This window comes from Dysidea avara, chromosome 4 (assembly GCF_963678975.1).
Source record: "Dysidea avara chromosome 4, odDysAvar1.4, whole genome shotgun sequence".
Taxonomy (NCBI): Eukaryota; Metazoa; Porifera; class Demospongiae; order Dictyoceratida; family Dysideidae; genus Dysidea; species Dysidea avara.
The window spans coordinates 47,377,378-47,400,686 of NC_089275.1; the positions used below are offsets into that span (position 1 = coordinate 47,377,378).

Sequence of the window (23,309 nt, forward strand, 5' to 3'; positions counted from 1 at the left end):
ACAAGGCTTAGAAATTACGCGTCTGTCAGCACAAGTACTAAGCTTCCTAATGTACAGTATGGCCTAAATTCATATATTTTATTACAATTGTGAACATGCAAAATTTGTGGGAATGCTCAACTGAAAATTTCAGCACTTTTAAAATTTTTTTTTGATTACTGATGATTAAATACAGGTAATTTGGCATAGCCTGTATACCTGATCATTGCAAAGTATTATACAAAAATACATCTTGAATCTAGTAAATAACTTAACTGTCTAACAATGATTTAAAAGTATTAATTATACTGTTTACCACATAAGTAGGTAAGCTACGTATTCCAATCATTAGTGATCCTATTAATAACTGAAGTAATTTGATCTACACAACAATCTTGACTGTTCCTTAAACAACTTGAACTGATGCCCCCTGGTGCAGGTAGTATCTGAGAAAATTTTATAAAGGAAAATTAGGTCACCTCTCAGGCGTCTGTATTGGAGTGATGGCAATGATAATAATGTCAACCTCTCAGAATAGTATTTATCCTGTAGTTGTGGGAGAAGACGGGTAGCTCTTCGTTGCACCTTAATTCTCTATCTTTCTCTGATCAAGAGTGTAATGAGGTCCCCAAATAACATTGTTATATTCTAAGATGTGTCGAACTAACGTACTGAACAATTGTGTTAGCATGATAGGGTCAAGATAATCAAAAGATTTCTGATAAAGCAACTAACTATTCAGCCTTCTTACTGTGAAATTTCACACTCATATAGCTTCTTTATTCTAGGAGATAATTATACTCAATTATATCAGACCATGTAGTAGTTTCACAATGCATGGGTGGGAGAGCACAAATTGGGTGATTTGTTCATTCCCAAAACCAAACATTTTCTTGTCTATAGACAATAATGCATGTGATTTAATTGAGGAAAAGCTCAAAGAACACATGATTAAAATATCAAAGATCCCTTTTCATCATTTTAGATTAAGAATGGAGATCTTTGTCAACAAATGATTTGTCATCAATTTGTCACACCTGATCACTATACAGTACTATAAACTGATAATGAAAATTTAGTTTGTTATGTATTAGACAGTAAAATAGCCATATCTTTGGAATGCTTCAATGTATCATCACAAAATTTTCACACAGGGTAGATAACCACTCAGTGCTTCATTGTAGCTATAAAAAAGAAAATTAGCCAATGTGCCAAAATGTATGGTTTTTTAAAATAGGGTCACATATGACATGGGATTGTTTGTAAATTCACAAAATTTTATTTTACATTTGCTCAACCTGGAAATTTTCAAAATATTTAGGCCCACACAGTACATTCATTATGTTGTTATCTTATGTAACATAACTACATACCTCCTGTCCTCCTACAGTAACTAATTAATCATACCCATCTGATCCCTTAATGGTAGCTAACACATACAAACTCAAAGGTGTATTGTGACTGCATATTCAAAAGGGTCTTCCATTCACACACATCCAATTCCATAAACTTGGGAGACCATACCGTAGTGTTCAAGTAACACAGCTATTAACCTGAAATTTAACCATCCATTGAGCTATGTTGGTGCTTACTCCTGACCAAGTTTAAGTCAATAGTGTGGAAGACCCCTTTTCGCTAATCCGGTCACATTAATGTCCAGCAATCTATGAAAAGAATAACTTGACCTTATCAGAGAAGTCACAAACAATTTTTGATAACTGCAGACTTTGAAACAGTTGCAAAAACCTCACGATCCTTCTAGAATGATGGTGATTAACTTTATCTCCCCCTTGAAAAAGTCCACAATTTTAGTATAAAAGAAGTCCAAAATTTTAGTAACAAAATATATTTTAGTGACTCAAATTCAGCATTTTTTAAATTTCTGGGGACCCTTATTGCCTCTAGCACACACTCTGCATCACAATGAAAGTCATGGCTCAAAATAAATAAAAATAATAAAAATACATCATTTATATATATATATATATATAGTTATTTATAAATATTGCTATTTAACAAGAAATGAAGGTTGAGGGTCATCTTGTTCACAGTAGAAGGTATACACTCTCCAGTATAGTAACCCTTCCCTGATATCTCCACGATCACTGCTGGAGTATCCTTTACTTTAACTTGTTTCACTATCTTCCCATTGAAGGATGACCGAGTCTTGCTATTAACAAATTTCTTCACTTCTCCCTCCTTGAATAGTCTCCTGTGGTAGAGTAGGGCTAGGAAGCCACTACAACCAGAACCACAAGGACTACGACATACCTATATGTAGAATAGAAAAATAGCTCATCCGAGATAAATAATAGAATTATGAACGCTTTGCTATCATGTATGGCATGAAGTTGACAATACTAAGTTCCAAGAAATAAAGCTGCATTGGATGGACCATCCTTTAGTTACTCTTCATAGACATGAGGCTGTTACGCTCACAAATACTGAGTGATTTTGTTTGCTAGAAATAATGTAATTTGGTTGCTGAATTTCATCATTTATGGCAATGTTTTCAGCTCATATCAAGACACACGGTAGTGTGTCGTGCGGCCCAAGAAGCCGGCGCGCAACACCCGTGAGTATATTGACAGGAAGGAAGAAAACGCAATTTTCGCACCTCCGTAGCTCTGTGATGCCTTGATGAAACAAGACGATTTTTGCTGTGGACACTCCCTCCACCTTCAGCACTCCACATTCCAAATTTGAGCGAAATCGCTTCAAGCGTTCCCGAGATATGCAACTTCAAACATTGGCTTAGTTTCTTCATTTTTTTTTTCTTCTTATTTTTCTTCCTCTTTTCGCACACTTACAAAAACTGCTGTAAACCGCGAACGCCATATCCGATTGCCTTGAAATTTGGCACACTGAAGCGGGGTATAAAGGCGCATCTCTGTACCAACTTTGGCTAGGATACGATAAACAGGAAAAGAGTTATGATCGATTATTCACGGAAAATAACACCAATATGTTGTCACGCTTACAGGGTAAACCGCGTATGGGAAGAAGCTGAAAATCGGTGGGTGAATAGGTTAACTATTGAACCTCAAACCTTTTGTGGTTTGAAAGAAATCGAGCTAAAAACCAGGAAGATACAACGAAAAAACCAACAGTGTGTAACAATTACGCAATCGAGGTTAGCTAATAAAAAACTATTACTTGCCAAGCCTACCAGATAAACCGCTTGGGATAATGCTTTGAAAATCGCTGTATAGATGGAGTAATCATCTTAGAAAGGCTCTTCAATGGTGTAGAAGAATCAGACTTAAAACCACGGAGTTATAACACGAAATCCAACTTGGTGCAGCAAGTGCGAGATCGAGATACTCTAATAGAGCAGTCATCCTAATAGAGCAGTCACCCTGAAGAGAATTCAAGAGATCAGCTAGAAACAGGTAACCTGTATAGAGATCAGCTACAAACAATTCACCCTGTAGAGTGATCAGCTACAAACAATTCACCCTGTAGAGAGATCAGCTAGAAGAAGTTACCTTGTAGGGAGTTAATGCAACTATGGAAAGAGATAGTTCAGCTAGAAGAAATCACCTTGTAGAGTTCAGCTGCAAAGAAACTACCTTGTAGAGAGTTCAGCTACAAACAAATCATCCTGTAGAAAGATCAGCTAGAAGAAGTTACCTTGTAGAGAGTTCAGCTACAAAGAAACCATCATGTAGAGAGTTCAGCTGCAAACAAATCACCTGTAGAAAGATCAGCTAGAAGCCGTCACCTTGTAGAGAGTTCAGTTACAAACTAGCGACCTTGTAGAGACATCAGTTACCTTGTAGAGAGTTCAGCTACAAAGAAACCATCATGTAGAGAGTTCAGCTGCAAACAAATCACCTGTAGAGAGTTCAGCTACAAACAAATCACCCTGTAGAAAGATCAGCTAAAAGAAGTCACCTTGTAGAGAATTCAGCTACAAAGAACCATCATGTAGAGAGATCAGCTGCAAAGAAATCACCTGTAGAGAGTTCAGCTACAAACAAATCTCCCTGTAGAGAGATCCGCTAGAAGAAGTTTCCTTGTAGAGAGTTCAGCTACAAACAAATCACCCTGTAGAAAGATGAGCTAGAAGAAGTTACCTTGTGGAGAGTTCAGCTACAAAGAAACCATCATGTACTACGTGGTGGTTTCTTTGTAACTGAACTCTCTACAAGGTGACTTCTTCTAGCTGATCTTTCTAGAGGGTGATTTTTTTGTAGCTGAACTCTCTACAAGGAAACTTCTTCTAGCTGATGTCTCTACAGGGAGATTTGTTTGTAGCTGAACTCTCTACAGGTGATTTCTTTGCAGCTGAACTCTCTACACGATGCTTTCTTTGTAGCTGAACTCTCTACAAGGTGACTTCTTCCAGCTAATCTTTCTACAGGGTGATTTGTTTGTAGCTGAACTCTCTACATGATGGTTTCTTTGTAACTGAACTCTCTACAAGGTAATTTCTTCTAGCTGATCTCTCTACAGGGAGATTTGTTTGTAGCTGAACTCTCTACAGGTGATTTGTTTGCAGCTGAACTCTCTGAGTTCAGCTACAAACTAGTGACCTTATAGAGACATCAGTTACCTTGTAGAGAGCTCAGCTACAAAGAAACCATCATGTAGACAGTTGAGCTGCAAACAAATCACCTGTATAGAGTTCAGCTACAAACAAATCACCCTGTAGAAAGATCAGCTAGAAGAAGTCACCTTGTAGAGAATTCAGCTACAAAGAACCATCATGTAGAGAGATCAGCTGCAAAGAAATCACCTGTAGAGAGTTCAGCTACAAACAAATCTCCCTGTAGAGAGATCCGCTAGAAGAAGTTTCCTTGTAGAGAGTTCAGCTACAAACAAATCACCTGTAGAGAGTTCAGCTACAAACAAATCACCCTGTAGAAAGATCAGCTAAAAGAAGTCACCTTGTAGAGAATTCAGCTACAAAGAACCATCATGTAGAGAGATCAGCTGCAAAGAAATCACCTGTAGAGAGTTCAGCTACAAACAAATCTCCCTGTAGAGAGATCCGCTAGAAGAAGTTTCCTTGTAGAGAGTTCAGCTACAAACAAATCACCCTGTAGAAAGATGAGCTAGAAGAAGTTACCTTGTGGAGAGTTCAGCTACAAAGAAACCATCATGTACTAAGTGGTGGTTTCTTTGTAACTGAACTCTCTACAAGGTGACTTCTTCTAGCTGATCTTTCTAGAGGGTGATTTTTTTGTAGCTGAACTCTCTACAAGGAAACTTCTTCTAGCTGATGTCTCTACAGGGAGATTTGTTTGTAGCTGAACTCTCTACAGGTGATTTCTTTGCAGCTGAACTCTCTACACGATGCTTTCTTTGTAGCTGAACTCTCTACAAGGTGACTTCTTCCAGCTAATCTTTCTACAGGGTGATTTGTTTGTAGCTGAACTCTCTACATGATGGTTTCTTTGTAACTGAACTCTCTACAAGGTAATTTCTTCTAGCTGATCTCTCTACAGGGAGATTTGTTTGTAGCTGAACTCTCTACAGGTGATTTGTTTGCAGCTGAACTCTCTGAGTTCAGCTACAAACTAGTGACCTTATAGAGACATCAGTTACCTTGTAGAGAGCTCAGCTACAAAGAAACCATCATGTAGACAGTTGAGCTGCAAACAAATCACCTGTATAGAGTTCAGCTACAAACAAATCACCCTGTAGAAAGATCAGCTAGAAGAAGTCACCTTGTAGAGAATTCAGCTACAAAGAACCATCATGTAGAGAGATCAGCTGCAAAGAAATCACCTGTAGAGAGTTCAGCTACAAACAAATCTCCCTGTAGAGAGATCAGCTAGAAGAAGTTTCCTTGTAGAGAGTTCAGCTACAAACAAATCACCCTCTAGAAAGATCAGCTAGAAGAAGTCAACTTGTAGAGAGTTCAGTTACAAAGAAACCACCACGTAGAGAGTTCAGCTACAAACTAGTGACCTTGTAGAGACATCAGTTACCTTGTAGAGAGTTCAGCTACAAAGAAACCATCATGTAGAGAGTTCAGCTGCAAACAAATCACCTGTAGAGAGTTCAGCTACAAACAAATCTCCCTGTAGAGAGATCAGCTAGAAGAAATTACCTTGTAGAGAGTTCAGTTACAAAGAAACCATCATGTAGAGAGTTCAGCTGCAAACAAATCACCTGTAGAGAGTTCAGCTACAAACAAATCACCATGTAGAGAGATCAGCTAGAATAAGTTTCCTTGTAGAGAGTTCAGCTACAAACAAATCACCCTGTAGAAAGATCAGCTAGAAGAAATTACATTGTGGAGAGTTCAGCTATAAAGAAACCATCATGTAGAGAGTTCAGCTGCAAACAAATCACCTGTAGAGAGTTCAGCTACAAACAAATCTCCCTGTAGAGAGATCCGCTAGAAGAAATTACCTTGTAGAGAGTTCAGTTACAAAGAAACCATCATGTAGAGAGTTCAGCTACAAACAAATCACCCTGTAGAAAGATCAGCTAGAAGAAGTCACCTTGTAGAGAGTTCAGTTACAAAGAAACCATCATGTAGAGAGTTCAGCTGCAAACAAATCACCTGTAGAGAGTTCAGCTACAAACAAATCTCCATGTAGAGAGATCAGCTAGAATAAGTTTCCTTGTAGAGAGTTCAGCTACAAACAAATCACCCTGTAGAAAGATCAGCTAGAAGAAGTTACCTTGTGGAGAGTTCAGCTATAAAGAAACCATCATGTAGAGAGTTCAGCTGCAAACAAATCACCTGTAGAGAGTTCAGCTACAAACAAATCTCCCTGTAGAGAGATCAGCTAGAAGAAATTACCTTGTAGAGAGTTCAGTTACAAAGAAACCATCATGTAGAGAGTTCAGCTACAAACAAATCACCCTGTAGAAAGATCAGCTAGAAGAAGTCACCTTGTAGAGAGTTCAGTTACAAAGAAACCATCATGTAGAGAGTTCAGCTGCAAAGAAATCACCTGTAGAGCGTTCAGCTACAAACAAATCTCCCTGTAGAGACATCAGCTAGAAGAATTTTCCTTGTAGAGAGTTCAGCTACAAACAAATCACCCTCTAGAAAGATCAGCTAGAAGAAGTCACCTTATAGATAGTTCAGTTACAAAGAAACCACCATGTAGAGAGTTCAGCTACAAACTAGTGACCTTGTAGAGACATCAGTTACCTTGTAGAGAGTTCAGCTACAAAGAAACCATCATGTAGACAGTTCAGCTGCAAACAAATCACTTGTAGAGAGTTCAGCTGCAAACAAATCACCCTGTAGAAAGATCAGCTAGAAGAAGTCACCTTGTAGAGAGTTTAGCTACAAAGAACCATCATGTAGAGAGATCAGCTGCAAAGAAATCACCTGTAGAGAGTTCAGCTACAAACAAATCTCCTTGTAGAGAGATCAGCTAGAAGAAGTTTCCTTGTAGATAGTTCAGCTACAAACAAATCACCCTGTAGAAAGATCAGCTAGAAGAAGTTACCTTGTAGAGAGTTCAGCTACAAAGAAACCATCATGTAGAGAGTTCAGCTGCAAACAAAGCACCTGTAGAGAGTTCAGCTACAAACAAATCTCCCTGTAGAGAGATCAGCTAGAAGAAATTACCTTGTAGAGAGTTCAGTTACAAAGAAACCATCATGTAGAGAGTTCAGCTGCAAACAAATCACCTGTAGAGAGTTCAGCTACAAACAAATCTCCCTGTAGAGAGATCAGCTAGAAGAAATTACCTTGTAGAGAGTTCAGTTACAAAGAAACCACCATGTAGAGAGTTCAGCTGCAAAGAAATCACCCTGTAGAAAATTCAGCCACAAACAAATTGCCCTGTAGAAAGATCAGTTAGAAGAAGTTACCTTGTAGAGAGTTCAGATACAAAGAAACCATTCTGTAAAGAGCTCAGCTGCAAACAAATCACCTGCACAGAATTCAGCTACAAACAAATCACCCTGTAGAGAGATCAGCTAAAAGAAGTTACCTTGTAGATAGTTCAGCTACAAACAAATCACCCTGTAGATAGATCAGCTAGAAGAAGTTACCTTGTAGATTGTTCAGCTACAAACATTCACCCTGTAGAGAGAGCAGCAAGAAGAAGTCACCTTGTACAGTGTTCAGTTACAAAGAAACCACCATGGAGAGTTCTATGATAAATATATGTATTATCTATATAATTTGTACATTTACTGATTAAATCAGAAATATTTAAAGTACATCTGCTTCACATTTTCTTCTTCCTGTAGTAAAGAAAAAAAGACAGGTTAAAAAAGTCCCAAAACTGGCCATAGGCGGCTTTGGGGTATACAAATACAAAAAGAAATGAAATCTAATCCAAAACAGCCAAGCTATAAAAAACAGTGCGGCCCTCAAAAAGGCTATGGTGAAAAAAGATGTGAAATCCAAGGTGGCGGCCAAGAAATGGCTGTGATGGTAGGTTAATGGTAAAAATTTTAATAACGGCAATTTAGGTGAATTTTTTTGCCAAGACCAAGTGGCACAAAAATTCACTTGAATTGTCGTTATTAAAATTTTTACCATTAACCTACCATCACAGCCATTTCTTGGCCGCCACCTTGGATTTCACATCTTTTTTCACCATAGCCTTTTTGAGGGCCGCACTGTTTTTTTACAGCTTGGCTGTTTTGGATTAGATAACCTTTACATCAGATGATTACATTGAGCTATATCTGACTACTTCATTATGGCGACCCATCACTGTATGACTGTTCTAATAGAAATAATATTGGACAGTTCCATTAAAACCAAAACATAATTTCTCTTGAATCAAAATGCCACCATACAGCTATGTTCCTGATTATCATCCATTACTGAAATAATCCTAACTTTTCACCATATCCCTAAGTCAACTTAATATTTCTGCAATACAGCAAGAAGCAGCATATTATTTTTTACCTTATATGGGATTTAATGTGCTCTACTGCTCCGTTTTTGTCAATGACACTGATATTTCCATTAGTCTGGCAAGTACCCAGGTATGCTCTGCCGCTGAAACATTGGACACCATAAATGTAGTCTGTCCATGAGCTTAATGTTTGTTGTTAATGTTACAAAACTGCATATAATAGTAAGTGGAAACAGGACCAAGGAATGCTGGTATTGACCCCCCCCCTCCCCCCAACCCTTCTACACACACACACACACACACACACACACACACACACACACACACACACACACACACACACACACACACACACACACACACACACACACACACACACCACAGTTACTAAAAAGGAGGTACTCTACACAGTGAAAAAAGTCTACAATCTTAGAGCCTCTAAAATTCCTCCAGTCCATGTCTGTTGCGTGCTTTAAATTTCACTGGCCCACCCCTGAATGTTGCTATATTAACACTAGACTGCCAAATAATAAATGTATGCAGTCTTTAAACACACTAACCGTATCATCATATATACACAGTTCAGAGATGGTGTCAGATAAACTCTCCAAAGAACCACAATAGAAATACACTGCTGAGAAAAAGGCTAGTTCATCTTGTACAGGATGAGTCAAAGTGACTGATGCTACCACAGCTGCTTTGAGTTTTAATGCTTCTGATACAATATGGCTAGCTGGAGATGAGTGAATGTCTAATCCAAATTGTGTTATGTCAGTGTAAATGAAGTAGCTGCCTCCGTAGGCAATATCATAATGTATAGTCCCATAACCTGCTGTAGGGAAAAAACAAAGAGTCATGTAACCACATGTACAGCACATGCATGAGCAAATACAGAAACACAATAAGCACACTACACTATACACACTCACATGTACACATACGCACGCACACACAAACACACTACACATACACACCTATGCACACACTAGACACACACAATCGCCACCCATGCAGTTTCATCACTTTTCTTCCATCCCCATGCATTCTATATAGGGGGCTAATTTCACCACTACTACCTTTCCACTCCAATATTTGAAAATAAAATTAAAGGTTGTAATATTTTGCAGCTGAAGTAGGTGGCAATTATTTAAGGTTTGCAGATGGATAAAAGATGTGTTTGTGGCAATTTTTTTGTCGAAATGTTTATGGCATGGAGAGTCCAGTGACTTACCAGGTGTCCCATTGTACAAAGTAACTAATGCTTGTTCTCCTGCAAAGGGAATTTAATTTCTTCAGGGTGGCTGACTCTTAAGCAAATACAGGTTTGGCTTGTTCTCAAAAGTTTACTAGAATTTCTTTGTAGATATGTGCCCTTTCCAATACCAAACAGGTGTGAAGTAGTATCGCAGCTAAGGACTACATGCAGAAAAAGGATATTACTGCATATTTCAGGACCCAATTACTCTTTGATAGCCTTACTCTTTGAACTTCTTTGCATTTTTCATTGGTTTTGAAAAAAAAAAGAAGATTATGAGACCTCAGACTGGCATGATTGCATAATCAGATGTAACTGTCAGGCTGACTGTAGCAGTATGAGGTGCACATGCAAGCAGCACAAAGTGAAATGTTCTGTTGTTCATGGCAACTGCAGAGGGTCAGGATGTACTAATTCAGAAGTAATTGAAAATGATGAAGATGCAACATGAGTAACTATTTGTATTACACTAATTTCTACTTTAAACTTGCACTAACTCAGTTGTGTACATCTGAAGTACGTATAGTTCATAACATATAATAATTATTACAATCATTGTATGAAGTACGTACTATGTGTTTCCACGGTAACAAATACATCTAAGGTTTCATCATGACCTTCTGTTGTGAAAACATGTCTCCTAAAGTGTCATTAATCCAGAAAGAAATTGCTTTAAACAAAATCCAATTATATGTGTGGGCGGGACTAAATAATGATAAGTAAATGGTTATCTAATCCAAAACAGCCAAGCTGTAAAAAAACAGTGCGGCCCTCAAAAAGGCTATGGTGAAAAAAGATGTGAAATCCAAGGTGGCGGCCAAGAAATGGCTGTGATGGTAGGTTAATGGTAAAAATTTTAATAATGACAATTCAGATAAATTTTGTGAAGCGGCACAAAAATTCACCTGAATTGTCGTTATTAAAATTTTTACCATTAACCTACCATCACAGCCATTTCTTGGCCGCCACCTTGGATTTCACATCTTTTTTCACCATAGCCTTTTTGAGGGCCGCACTGTTTTTTTACAGCTTGGCTGTTTTGGATTAGATTTCATTTCTTTTTGTATTTGTATACCCCAAAGCCGGCCTATGGCCAGCTTTGGGATTTTTTTAACCTATGTTTTTTTTCTTTACTACAGGAAGAAGAAAAGATGAAGTACTTTAAATATTTTATCAGTAAATGTACAAATTATATATATAATACATATGTGACCGGATTTGCGAAAAGGGGCCTTCCACACACATCCAATTTGCCAACTTTGACAATTGATAACTTCAGATTGGAAAGAGCTATTGCCTTGAAATTTGGGCAGTGGTGATTTCTTTGCAGCTGAACTCTCTACAAGGTAATTTCTTCTAGCTGACCTCTCTACAGGGAGATTTGTTTGTAACTGAACTATCTACAAGGTAACTTCTTCTAGCTGATCTCTCTACAGGGTGATTTGTTCGTAGCTGAATTCTGTACAGGTGATTTGTTTGCAGCTGAGCTCTTTACAAAATGGTTTCTTTGTAGCTGAACTCTCTCAAGGTAACTTCTTCTAGCTGATCTCTCTACAGGGTGATTTGTTCGTAGCTGAATTCTGTACAGGTGATTTGTTTGCAGCTGAGCTCTTTAAATAATGGTTTCTTTGTAGCTGAACTCTCTCAAGGTAACTTCTTCTAGCTGATGTCTTTACAGGGTCACTAGTTTGTAGCTGAATTCTCTACATGGTGATTTCTTTGTAACTGAACTCTCTACAAGGTAACTTTTTCTAGCTCATCTTTCTACAGGGTGATTTATTTGTAGCTGAATTCTGTACAGGTGATTCGTTTGCAGCTGAGCTCTTTAAAGAATGGCTTCTTTGTAGCTGAACTCTCTACAAGGTAACTTCTTCTAGCTGATGACTCTACAAGGTCACTAGTTTGTAGCTGAGCTCTCTACATGGTGGTTTCTTTGTAACTGAACTCTCTACAAGGTGACCTCTTCTAGCTGATCTTTCTACAGGGTGATTTGTTTGAAGCTGAACTCTCTACAAGGTAACTTCTTCTAGCTGATGTCTCTACAGGGAGATTTGTTTGTAGCTGAACTCTCTACATGATGGTTTCTTTGTAGCTGAACTCTCTACAAGGTAACTTCTTCTAGCTAATCTCTCTACAGGGAGATTTGTTTGTAGCTGAACTCTCTACATGATGGTTTCTTTGTAGCTGAACTCTCTGCAAGGTAACTTCTTCTATTGATCTCTCCACAGGGTGATTTGTTTGTAGCTGAACTCTCTACATGATGGTTTCTTTGTAGCTGAACTCTCTGCAAGGTAACTTCTTCTATTGATCTCTCCACAGGGCGATTTGTTTGTAGCTGAACTCTCTACATGGCGGTTTCTTTGTAGCTGAACTCTACAAGGTGATTTTTTCTAGTTGAACTATCTCTTTCCATAGTTGTATGAACTCCCTACAAGGTAACTTCTTCTAGCTGATCTCTCTACAGGGTGACTTGTGTGTAGCTGATCTCTGTACAGGTTTCTTATTTCTAGCTGATCTCTTGAATTCTCTTCAGGGTGACTGCTCTATTAGGATGACTGCTCTATTAGGATGACTGCTCTATTAGGATGACTGCTCTATTAGAGTATCTCGATCTCGCACTTGCTGCTCCAAGTTGGATTTCGTGTTATAACTCCGTGGCTTTCAGTCTGATTCTTCTACACCATTGATGAGCCTTTCTAAGATAATTACTTCATCTGTACAACGATTTTCAAAGCATTACCCCAAGCGGTTTATCTGGTAGGCGTGGCAAGCAGTCGTTTTTTTATTAGCTAATCTCGATTGCGTAATTGTTACACACTGTTGGTTTTTTCGTTGTATCTTCCTGTTTTTTAGCTCGATTTCTTTCAAACCACAAAAGGTTTGAGGTTCAATAGTTAACCTATTCACCCACCGATTTTCAGCTTCTTCCCATACGCGGTTTACCCTGTAGGCGTGGCAACATATTGGTGTTATTTTTCGTGAATAATTGCTCATAACTCTTTGCCTGTTTATCGTATTCCATCCAAAGTTGGTACCGAGATGCGCCTTTATATTCCCCGTCTGTGTGCCAAATTTCAAGGCAATCGGATATGGAGTTCGAGTTTTATAGCAGTTTTTGTAAGTGTGCGACAAGAAAAAGAAAAATAAGAAGAAAAAAAACGAAGAAACTGAGCCAATTTTTGAAGTCGCATATCTCGGGAACGCGCGAAGCGATTTCGCTCAAATTTGGAATGTGGAGTGCTGCAGTTGGGGGGCATGTCCACAGCAAAAATCGTCTTGTTTCATCAAGGAAGCACAGAGCTACGGAGGTGCGAAAATTGCGTTTTCTTTCTTCCTGTCAATATACTCACGGGTGTTACGCGCCGGCTTCTTGGGCCGCACGACACACTACCGTGTGTCTTGATTAACTTTTGAACAGATTAAGCTATGGACACCAAACAAGTATCACATTGTTCCTTATGGTAAGAACAATCATTTAATACCTAATTTGAGTGGTTTGGATAATGCATAGATGAAATGGAACTGAAAATCACATTTTAAAGCTAAAAATGGCTATAAAAGGTCACAAAAAAGCACTTCCCCCCATGAGACTCACCAAGACTTTTGGTATGGTGTAGAGCATATTTTTCTGTACCAGAAACAGTTGAAACTGTTTTGTTGCAATTAGTTAGTTAAAGGTTAACAGGGGCGGATCCAGGGGGGGCACGTGCCCCCCCCTTAAAAAAATGTATATAAGATCGAGATACTCTAATAGAGCAGTCAATCACCAATCACTCTAATAAAGCAGTCACAGTGTTCATGGGGAAGTGTAGCTTACTTAGGAAGCTATAAATAGGATTTTATTTTACATAACATACGTGATATAATATATTTGGTAAAGGATAACTAGCTATTATTGTTGTGACCTTTTTTTTTTTTTTTTTTTTTTTTCAGCAAGGTGCCCCCCCTCTTTCCAGACCCTGGATCCGCCCCTGGTTAAACAGTAAAATGACTGGACTAAAAGTGCAGGCAGGATATCAGTATCCAAGTTGCATGAAGCCTTGCACACTAGCAACCATCTGTTTTGTTACATGCTATCCTGAGTTTACATCCTCTGCATGCCAGTATGAGTGTAAGTATGAAGATATTTCCAGGGTAGCATACACAGAAAAAATGCAAGCTTGTCATGAAAAAGGATTTATTCATGTGCATCACCAGATGGTGTAGTCTATTGTGTCATATTTTAGAAATCAAGTGTCTTTTCTCTTGCAAAAATAAGGCATTCTCTGAGGCCATTCTTGATAATCCCTCCTTTTCCTTAGAACACGACAGTAGCACTTTAAGAAGATTACATGCATGTACTATTATCAAGTTCAACTGCAAATGATCATGTACAATATTGCAATTGTGTAGCTTGGAGGGAAGATGAAATAATTTTACCAGAAAGTAGAGCTAGGTTCTGATTTTATTGACTCTGCTATACGTAATGTCGAGCCATTTATTAAATTAGCCATATTGCCTGAAGTAGTGGGAAAGTTATTTAGAAGTAACTAATAATGCCACTACATTTGTCTGGCAGTACAGCTAGTAGTGATGCAGATGGTACAAGCTCAATTGTTGATGTAAGCAAAGTAGATTCTACCGACTCTCAGGTTGGTGAGGTGGATGCCACTGCTAGCTTTAGGAACAATGATGTCCATGCTTCTTCAAGTTCTTCTAATGACCAGCAAGGTACTGCTATTGCGGTAAAGTGGAAGATTATGATGTCATGATTTGCTGTGATAGCAGGATAAAATTTTTCATTTTCACGTTTACAAATAACTGGAAAAGATGGCCAAAAGGAAAATATTATTGTCCAGACTGCCACAAGCTAAGGAGCTCAAGGAAATCAAAGAAGACAAAGAATCACTAATTATTTTACATGTACATTTCGATAACATAAATATCAACAATGCACATTATTTCACATACTAAATATTAACAGTGTACGTTATATAAAAAGATAGTTAAAATGGTACTATACCAAGTCACATAGTGCACCTATTTTATCAATAGGAGATATGCTCTCCTTCATCACCTTTGAGCATATTAATAGAAAGAGTTGATTGCAATATCGAAAACTTTTGCCTCACCAGCCCGATAACTCTTTCAACATGTATCCTAACTTGAGACAGCTGGTAAGCAGTGTCAACTTCTAACTTAACTGTTTTTTCCCCAATGTATCTTGACTTCTGCACAATGCAACCTGATCAATTGTGAAGCCGCAATCCACTAAGATGACATCTCCAGGCAACAGTGTTGAAAGCAGAGCACAATTTTCAGTCAAATTTAGATCGGATACCCTTCCACCCCAGTCTTTTGAGTGATGCTTATTAAAAGTTTGTATGTGTTATGCTTTTATAGTTCAACCAAGTTTGAGCCCTTGTCATGCCAAATCTTGATGTGGAATATTTAAGCATAATTTCATCAAAGTAATTAAGAGCTGATCAAACATGGCACAGCCAGAAAAAATGGCATTCAGGTATATAGCTAGCAAAACTGCAAAAGACGGCAGCCCAGTATAAAACTTCACCTGCTTATTGTTGTCTTCTAAACTCTGTCTGTCGGCTGATTGTAACCAATTGACCTTTATGTTCAGTTTGGCTTCTCTTGTTCTCAGGAGTTCAAGCTCTTCCACAGCCTTATACTTCTGGAGTAGTTCTTCATTATTTCTTGTGTAGTTCATCATAGTCTAATTTAAGTATTTCTTCAGCTCGTTGTAATCTATCCCTCTCATCTTCTTCACATCTCTTCCTCTAATCTTTGCCGGCTGTTCTTTCTTCTTCCAGTTACCTAGCTCCTTCTGTTAGACTCTGCATTCCTTTGCTTTTTCCTTTTGCTATTCATGCAGTTATCCAAGAGTTCTCGGTGTGTTCCAGTATCCTTCGTTTTCTGGAGGCTGTTCTTCTTTGAAAATCTGAGCTTCCATTTTTGTCTCATCAGACCGTCAACACATTTGAAGATAGAAGGGACGTAGTTCAATGCAAACTGGTTGTTAGCTACTCTTTTTCTCCATTAATGACTGCATGTTTACCGGCTACATATGACCGTATGCTTCACTGAGTAGCTAGCTACCAATCCTTTCTGTTGACATGCAGCACTGCAATCCATTTATTTCTTCAATCCGGATCTTTTGGAAAGTATAAAAACTCAATCCACTTCCTTTCACACATAGATTAGAACAATTCACAGCACAACACTCCCATCTGGCCTAGTTTGGCATCTTTCATCCCCTACAGCAAATGGCGGAGCAGCCCTAACACATGTCGGCTTAAATTTGTGAGAGCTAGGCACTTAGGAATAATTACCACTCCCTCTGATAAGCTCTGTAGCGATACTAACAACAACCCGCTTATGATAGCGATACCTAAGAAATTATTCACCAATGCAAAATATATAATTCGCAAAGATATAGTCCACAAAATAAAACACTAAAAATCATTGAATATACCAAATGATTTATAGAATATATCAAATAATTCATTGAACATACCAAATAATTCATTGCACATACCAATAATTCATTGAACATATCAAATAATCATTTTGAAACAAATGGCCTACCATAGTCCACTCCTTTGTTACTTACAAAGTAGAATTCGAGGAACGTGAGAAAATGGCTGATACGTTTTTGCACCTTACATAAACCCAATGCCAATTCACATGGGTTTTCCTATCCTCCCCCATCACAAATTACCACATATGGCACCCTATGATCTCTCTGATTGCCCCAATAACCTGTTTCCATGGAGACCAGAGGGTGCTTTCAGTCTGAACGAAAATCAGGTAAAAACTCTCTACAACACTTGGTGGGTAGGTAGAGATTGCTGGTATAGTTGAAATAAACGGATCTATCAGCCACCATCTGTTGTTTGCTGATCGTATATGCTCTGCCTACACAATAAGTGCATGCTTGAGTGTCAGCGCAGCACATATTGCAAAGGGGGTATCATCCATAATACCATGAGACCATCCACAATCACAGAGGGATCAAAGTACATCACATACTCATGTATATCACATGTATATCACATGTATATCACATGTACACTATACGTACTCACCCAAATTAACAGTCAGATCAGCAGCAAACACAAAACATGGCACACTGTCTATCCTTACAGCTCCAGCCTTCCCATCCTGATACTCCACATGTGCAGTAACCAGACCACATGGACACTGTATCTTTACAATAGTTTCTGGTGATACTCCCTTCACTATACCATGATCCACAGCATATCTGCCCAGTGCAATAGCACAGTGGTTACACATGCGAGTGTACCCTGAAATGATAATGCAACACCACAGTGAAACCTAGCAGCAAACTCTCTGAATAAACGACACAATGGAAAAAGCCTCCATAACAAGATACTGGTCCCAACAAGCCTAGCCCCATACATTTTTACCTGTGAAAGAAAAAAATTAACTGTGACAAAGATGGGCTAAACCCCATGATACCAAAGTATTGTTATAAAGCAGTTCCACTGTATATGTAGCACGGACCCCTGCCTAGTACACAGTAGAGAGTCAATTATCCAAACATCAAGTCATCAACTAACCTGAACACCAATTAATCTAATTGCCAATAGTGTCAACACAATGAACACATGTGTAATTGAACAAACTCAGCATATAGATTTTACATGCTGTATACCCTTCTCAGTTCAGACAATTGACTCTCCAACGTTTGAAGTTAAACGACATAGCAAAAGTCATCCCCCCAACAATTGAACAACATTCAGGGGCAGATCCAAGGTGGTCATATGAAGACACCTTCAAAAAAAGGAGAGAAAAAAGAGAAAGAAGGATGACGCACAGAAGAAGCCAACAAAGTAGTGTAGTAATACAAGTAGAGCCAAATTCACAAATAGGGGCTCACAGAGATAACAATTGAAATGAAAAGCCCCCCTCCCCCCATGCATAGTTTCGTTCATATATTTTACACTGAAACAGGAAAATCATTTTACTTCTGCAAAAAGACCAAACATTCTTTGTCCAAAGTTAACATCATAGAGTGGCTCTACTGTATATAACTCATAACTGTAGCAGCCAGTTCCTGTCTTAATTTAGGAAATTACAGATGAATAGATATTACTGTACAAACAGATTGGTATATATCTGTTGTTTTTCTTGTAATAGCAAAATAACAAATCCCACTTTGTACAATTGCTCCTTAAGTTTATATACTAGTTACCTGCACTGTTTATAAACAACACGGCCATGTCAGCTTCATCAAGATCACTCTTGACAGGTACCATCCCATACATCTCATGGTGACCACGAGGTTCCTGGATCACAAGCTTCCTCAAGTGATCAAGATGATTCTCAGCGTAGTGAAGCTTGTCAAGTATCGTTGCTCCTTTAATGTCCGGGTATCTTGATTGGACGATGCGAGCTGGATCACCAGCAGTACACATGTCTATTGTCTTGATGATGAAAGGAGAGTTGAGTGGAGTGATCCTGTTATGACTCATTCTGTGAAACTTCCCTGAAATAATACAATGAATGAATACAACATAGATATGTGACATTAAATTTATTATCGTTAACATCATTGCAGCCATTTCATAGCTGCCACCTTTGATTTCACAACTGTTTTCACCCAGGCTTTTGAAAGCCGCACTCTTTTTATACAGCTTGGCTGTTTTTGAGTGGATTTTACATTCTTGAATGTTATACCAACATGCAGATCACCTAAAGTCATCCTCAAAGTATACAAGACAAACACCAGAGATAGGGAATTCCAGGTAAGTCACACATTAACACGCATATATACTCTCCATATCTATAAAAGGGTTGAGTATTGGGCATATAAATTATATGGTTTTCTAGTAGTGTCTCGTCTATATACATACGCATATTTACTTGGTTAAAAGCCACATCATAAATAGTAACCACGCTTGAGCAGTGCCACAATCGATTTTTATAATCACCTCATCGATTTTTTGAACAAAGATAATATGTCACAGTGTTAGATCAAACTTTAATGTATTCTGTGGGAAGGCTGAAGCTGTAAAACAAGAACAAATCACACCAAAACTTCATATGGTTAGTATTATAGCTTACTGATCTACTTTCCTATAAAACATCATGTCAAGTGGTCATTGAGTCGACAGGAAACAAACTACCAAAACCGTCTCTAATATCTGAAGCTTTAACGCAATTTATACAAAGTTTACATATATAGTATATTGGTTAGTATGCAACAATTTGTAGTCTCAAATCCTCACCTCTGGGATAATAAGTAGACGCATTATCTATACATTATTGAATCAAACCTGAGCTACTAATTCCTTGACACTGAAACTAATTTTGGAGTTTGAATCTAACATTTGCCACTATAATTGAGGTCAGCACTGCGAAGACATGCTCATGCTACTTTAGGCCACTATTAAAAAAATCTGTCCTGCACCCAGGCATAATTGCATGTGGGCAGTCGGTCCATTTCCATTATTAGATAGCTTTTTAAGCCATTATATATATGCCTGGCACAACCACAAAAGCTGCAAAAAGCATGCTTAGGAACTTTACCTTCTTTTTAATTTGCAAAAATAACATTTGTACCGAGTTAATAGGAAGCATCTACATTGATACGTATGTGAGGTGACATGCCTTTCAAGGAACACTTTTACTGAGCCTGTACTGTGTGCATGGAAGAAAATTGTTACAGCTGACAGTGTCCAGATGCAGGCGGTGAATGGGAGAGATTTTATTTGGGCCACATAGTTCCCTGTCCTCCGTCAGCATTATGTCTGAGCACCTGTATCGGTATGTCATTATTTTTCCAAAGCCAATTCCTGTGCTGATATATAGAAACAGAACCTTCTCTTTTGCATTGCTAAAAAGCACAATGAAAACCCAAAAAGAATGATTGCTATCAAGAGTCCATAATAATTATTATGGACTTTTGTTGCTATGTATGGTTAGCTAACAAAGAAGTCGGTTGAAATCTCCTCGAGAGATTGAGATAGTCTAATAATAGTACATCTTTTAATAATGAATGATGATAAGCCTCCCAGCCGCACCAAGTATGACAAAAATATCAGGACAAGAAACTACAGTCTCATTTGGAGTAGCCAACGCTATATTGGAAAGTTAGTGACTGAAAGGCTAATCGTGCTAGTTATGTGATTAGTCTCGCGTGCCAGACGGTTTGTGTGGGGGCGGAAATAAACCGTCTGGTCACTGTTGCACACTTTCCGTGAACTCACTGGAATGCAATTACCATTACATCACGGTATTGTTTCGCGCCAAGGATGATGTAATAATCGTTCCAATCACCTCTGTGAGCAGACTAGGACGATGATTGTACTGGTAATGTCCTGGTGACGTATTTGAAACACTGCTAAACGTCTTCCTCGACAATTTCACCGTTCCACAAATCTGTACTGAACCAAAATCATTCTTATACAAACGCTTTTAAGAGCCCTGTACTAGGGAAACAAAGATCCTAGGCCCATAGCGTTCTTAAACTTTCAAAAAAGTGATCTGTAGCCTTCTTTATTACACTAAGAATTTGATTAATTGGCTCTGCCAACATTCCGGCAGTGGTCCCGGAATGTGTGCAACAGTGACCAGACGGTTTATTTGCTGCCCCCACACAAACCGTCTGGCACGCGAGACTATTATGTGATATGGTTGGTAATTCCCTGCATTCATTCAGTGCTGTACATCAGTGTTAGGCACCCACCCACACCATCTTCCACCCTGCTGCCTATAAATTCATTACTGCTATATTTGATCATGTGCGTCAGCATTTCGATGTTTAGACAAGCTAGACACTACGAAAAACGTTTCTTCCTGCTTCATAAAGGTGGTAAAGTATAAGTATAAGCTTTAAGAAGGCCTTTGATAACCCCAGATAGCCCATTGTTGCTGTGATTTTCTAATAATGAAAAAAATTGACTACTCGTCCACATCAAAATTTAGGAAGTGGCTGATGAGAAACTACCAATCTACTTTGCCTGGTCTCAAGGTAAGCTTTCTTTTCATAAGTTTCCATCCATATCACCTTGACTATATTAGCATGGCGTCGCTACCTTCCCATCTCCTGTATGATGTGAGGACCATGGACATGCATGGATCCCAGACCCAGTGATCTAGTTATTAAAACTAGACTCGATCCTCCAGCATTGAGCATTAGAAACACAACAGCTGGGATTAAAGACGTTCAAATTTTGATCAGTTACGGAAGGAACAGATTTAGCAAATACTTTTCATAGTGAAGACTCAGTCGTAAGACGCTAAATGGCTTCCCACGTGACCTGATTTGGATTCTTGCGTCGTATATTTCGCGTTACCACGTCTTTCATAAGGTACCAAGTTGTGTGCATCATACTAACTTAACGCTTACGTGACAAGTTTTCCTCGCTGAATTTCGCCAATCCACCATTAAAATTAATTATTCCACACTTTGATTCCACATGCGCTAAGTAAATTTAATTTACAAAACGGTACTTTCCCTTGCATAATTGTAGTACACATATAGTACAGATGGAAATGATTAAACAGTTTCAATTGTCCATATTTAGATACAGGAAATCATCATCTGACACTCCTAGTGCCATCACTGAGTCCTTAGTACATTCTTGCGCATGGAAAAATCTGCAAAATCTTAAGTCATGTTTTCGTTCAATATCAAAAGATGCTAGCCACAGTCCCACAGCCACATCCTCATTAGTAAATAGTTGTAGATATAGTGCATTGTTAACTAAAAGGTCTATCAGGTCGCTTGATATTATGTATGCCCCGCCGATAGCAAACTTGACATAATGCTTACCAAGTGACCACTGTCTGTCACGCCATTTGCCTGTCCGACGGACTGGTGCATTCTGCAAGAAAAATCCCCAATAAAGTCTGTGAGTGGACTCTCTTCCATGTAACTCAAATAACAATCTCTCCAGTTGGGGATAAGTGTCATCATCACACTTGAACAGGTAGAGAAAATTGACATTGTAAGCCACCCATATGAACGTGTACAGTGTCTTGCGAGTTAGGTTCTTGTACGAGTCTAGCAGATCTTCTATCAGTACTAGATCGTGAAATTTCTCTTGCTCAGCAAATAGGTCACTCTTTACCTGATCACTAAGGTTCAGCAAACCCACCACAAACCTCACCGTCACTAGAGAACTGTTCTGATACTTTTTAAACCAAGTCTCTCTGATAAGGTGTCTCTTGTCAAACCTTTTTGGGGCACTTGGTATTGTAACAGGCCTGCCAACCTGGAAAGTAAAAAAATCTTGAGATTTCTGTACCTTTATTGTAATATTGCAGTGTGTAGTAAAAAAAAACTGGTAGATGCTGTGCTGAGACCAAAAAAAAAAAAAAAAAAAAAAAAAAGGTCTCGACTTTTTAAACTTGAAATCCGTGACATTCGTGCTACAAACCGTGAGATTCTATCCAACGAAGGTTAGTGAAACCGTGAGAGTTAGCAAGCCTCAAAAACCGTGAGATTCGATCTGCTGCCCTTGAGCAGGATAGTGAAACCGTGAGACTCACGGTAAACCCGTGAGAGTTGGCAGGCCTGTTGTAATTAATAACGTGTACACTTCTGATGACTCCTTTTGAATTACTGGGGTAGGGGGTGCCTTAATACCTTCAAGGCTTCAAGGGGGTGTCACTCAGGCTCTTGCTGTAGGTCGATCTGCGACTGCGGTCAAACTCTAAGTCAACGGTCAAGGTCACAAAATAGCTCTTACAGTGGGTCAAGGGTCAAGACGATACGGAAGGTTCGAAACCCACAATCGAAACTATACGTAGCTTATTATCAAGTTTACGGAATTATACGTAACTTACAAGAAGTAAGGATCTACAAGACTGCAATCAGTTGCAGAAGGATTTAGATGTACTGGGAAAATGGGCAGACAATTGGAAAATGGTGTTTAACCCACAAAAATGCGAATTTCTTAGGATACCTAACAAGAAACACACAATACTATAGAACTGTTACTGTTATGTCAGCTTCACAAGTAATTAATGAATACAGAGATAGAGAAAGCCGTAAATTAAATATAATCTTACACAATGTTCCTGAATCTGAATCAACTGAGTCCACTACTCGCATTACTCATGACACCCATGCTGTTGCCGACATTGCTGATAAAATTGGCATTGGATCAGTTGATGTTTCTAGCACCGTGCGTCTAGGCAAAATAATAGAAGGAAGATCCCGACTCCTAAAGGTCCATCTTTGTAACCTTCAACATAAACGTCTACTATTATCAAATGCTAAAAAGTTGAAGGGCCTTTCAGGAGTTCATCAA

General features: G+C 38.6%; 2 protein-coding genes across 6 annotated transcripts; both read right to left on the reverse strand.

The window, feature by feature from the left end:
* Positions 1 to 155: 155 nt before the first annotated feature.
* LOC136252509 (trans-L-3-hydroxyproline dehydratase-like) lies at positions 156 to 21,508 on the reverse strand. Of its 5 annotated transcripts, none has more exons than XR_010699596.1 (6): positions 21,401 to 21,507; positions 18,242 to 18,535; positions 17,112 to 17,330; positions 9,335 to 9,606; positions 1,504 to 2,250; positions 165 to 1,163 (listed from the first exon to the last, which is right to left on the reverse strand). XR_010699596.1 is itself a non-coding variant. In XM_066044966.1 (5 exons), the coding sequence occupies exons 2-5, from the start codon at positions 18,519 to 18,521 to the stop codon at positions 1,972 to 1,974; spliced, it is 1,047 nt and encodes a 348-aa protein (XP_065901038.1). In that variant the 5' UTR covers positions 18,522 to 18,535; positions 21,401 to 21,508; the 3' UTR covers positions 156 to 1,971. The 5 variants fall into 5 exon arrangements, 3 of the variants coding, with proteins under 3 accessions (XP_065901038.1, XP_065901037.1, XP_065901036.1); XR_010699595.1 differs by having other exon boundaries at positions 166 to 1,163; positions 1,533 to 2,250; XM_066044966.1 differs by having other exon boundaries at positions 156 to 2,250; positions 9,335 to 9,603; positions 21,401 to 21,508.
* On the reverse strand, positions 21,485 to 23,110 carry LOC136253928 (beta-1,3-galactosyltransferase 6-like). Its single transcript, XM_066046586.1, has 3 exons — positions 23,031 to 23,110; positions 22,938 to 22,961; positions 21,485 to 22,425 (listed from the first exon to the last, which is right to left on the reverse strand). Exons 1-3 carry the CDS (start codon positions 23,108 to 23,110, stop codon positions 21,561 to 21,563), a joined length of 969 nt encoding a protein of 322 aa, XP_065902658.1. The 3' UTR covers positions 21,485 to 21,560.
* Positions 23,111 to 23,309: the final 199 nt, after the last annotated feature.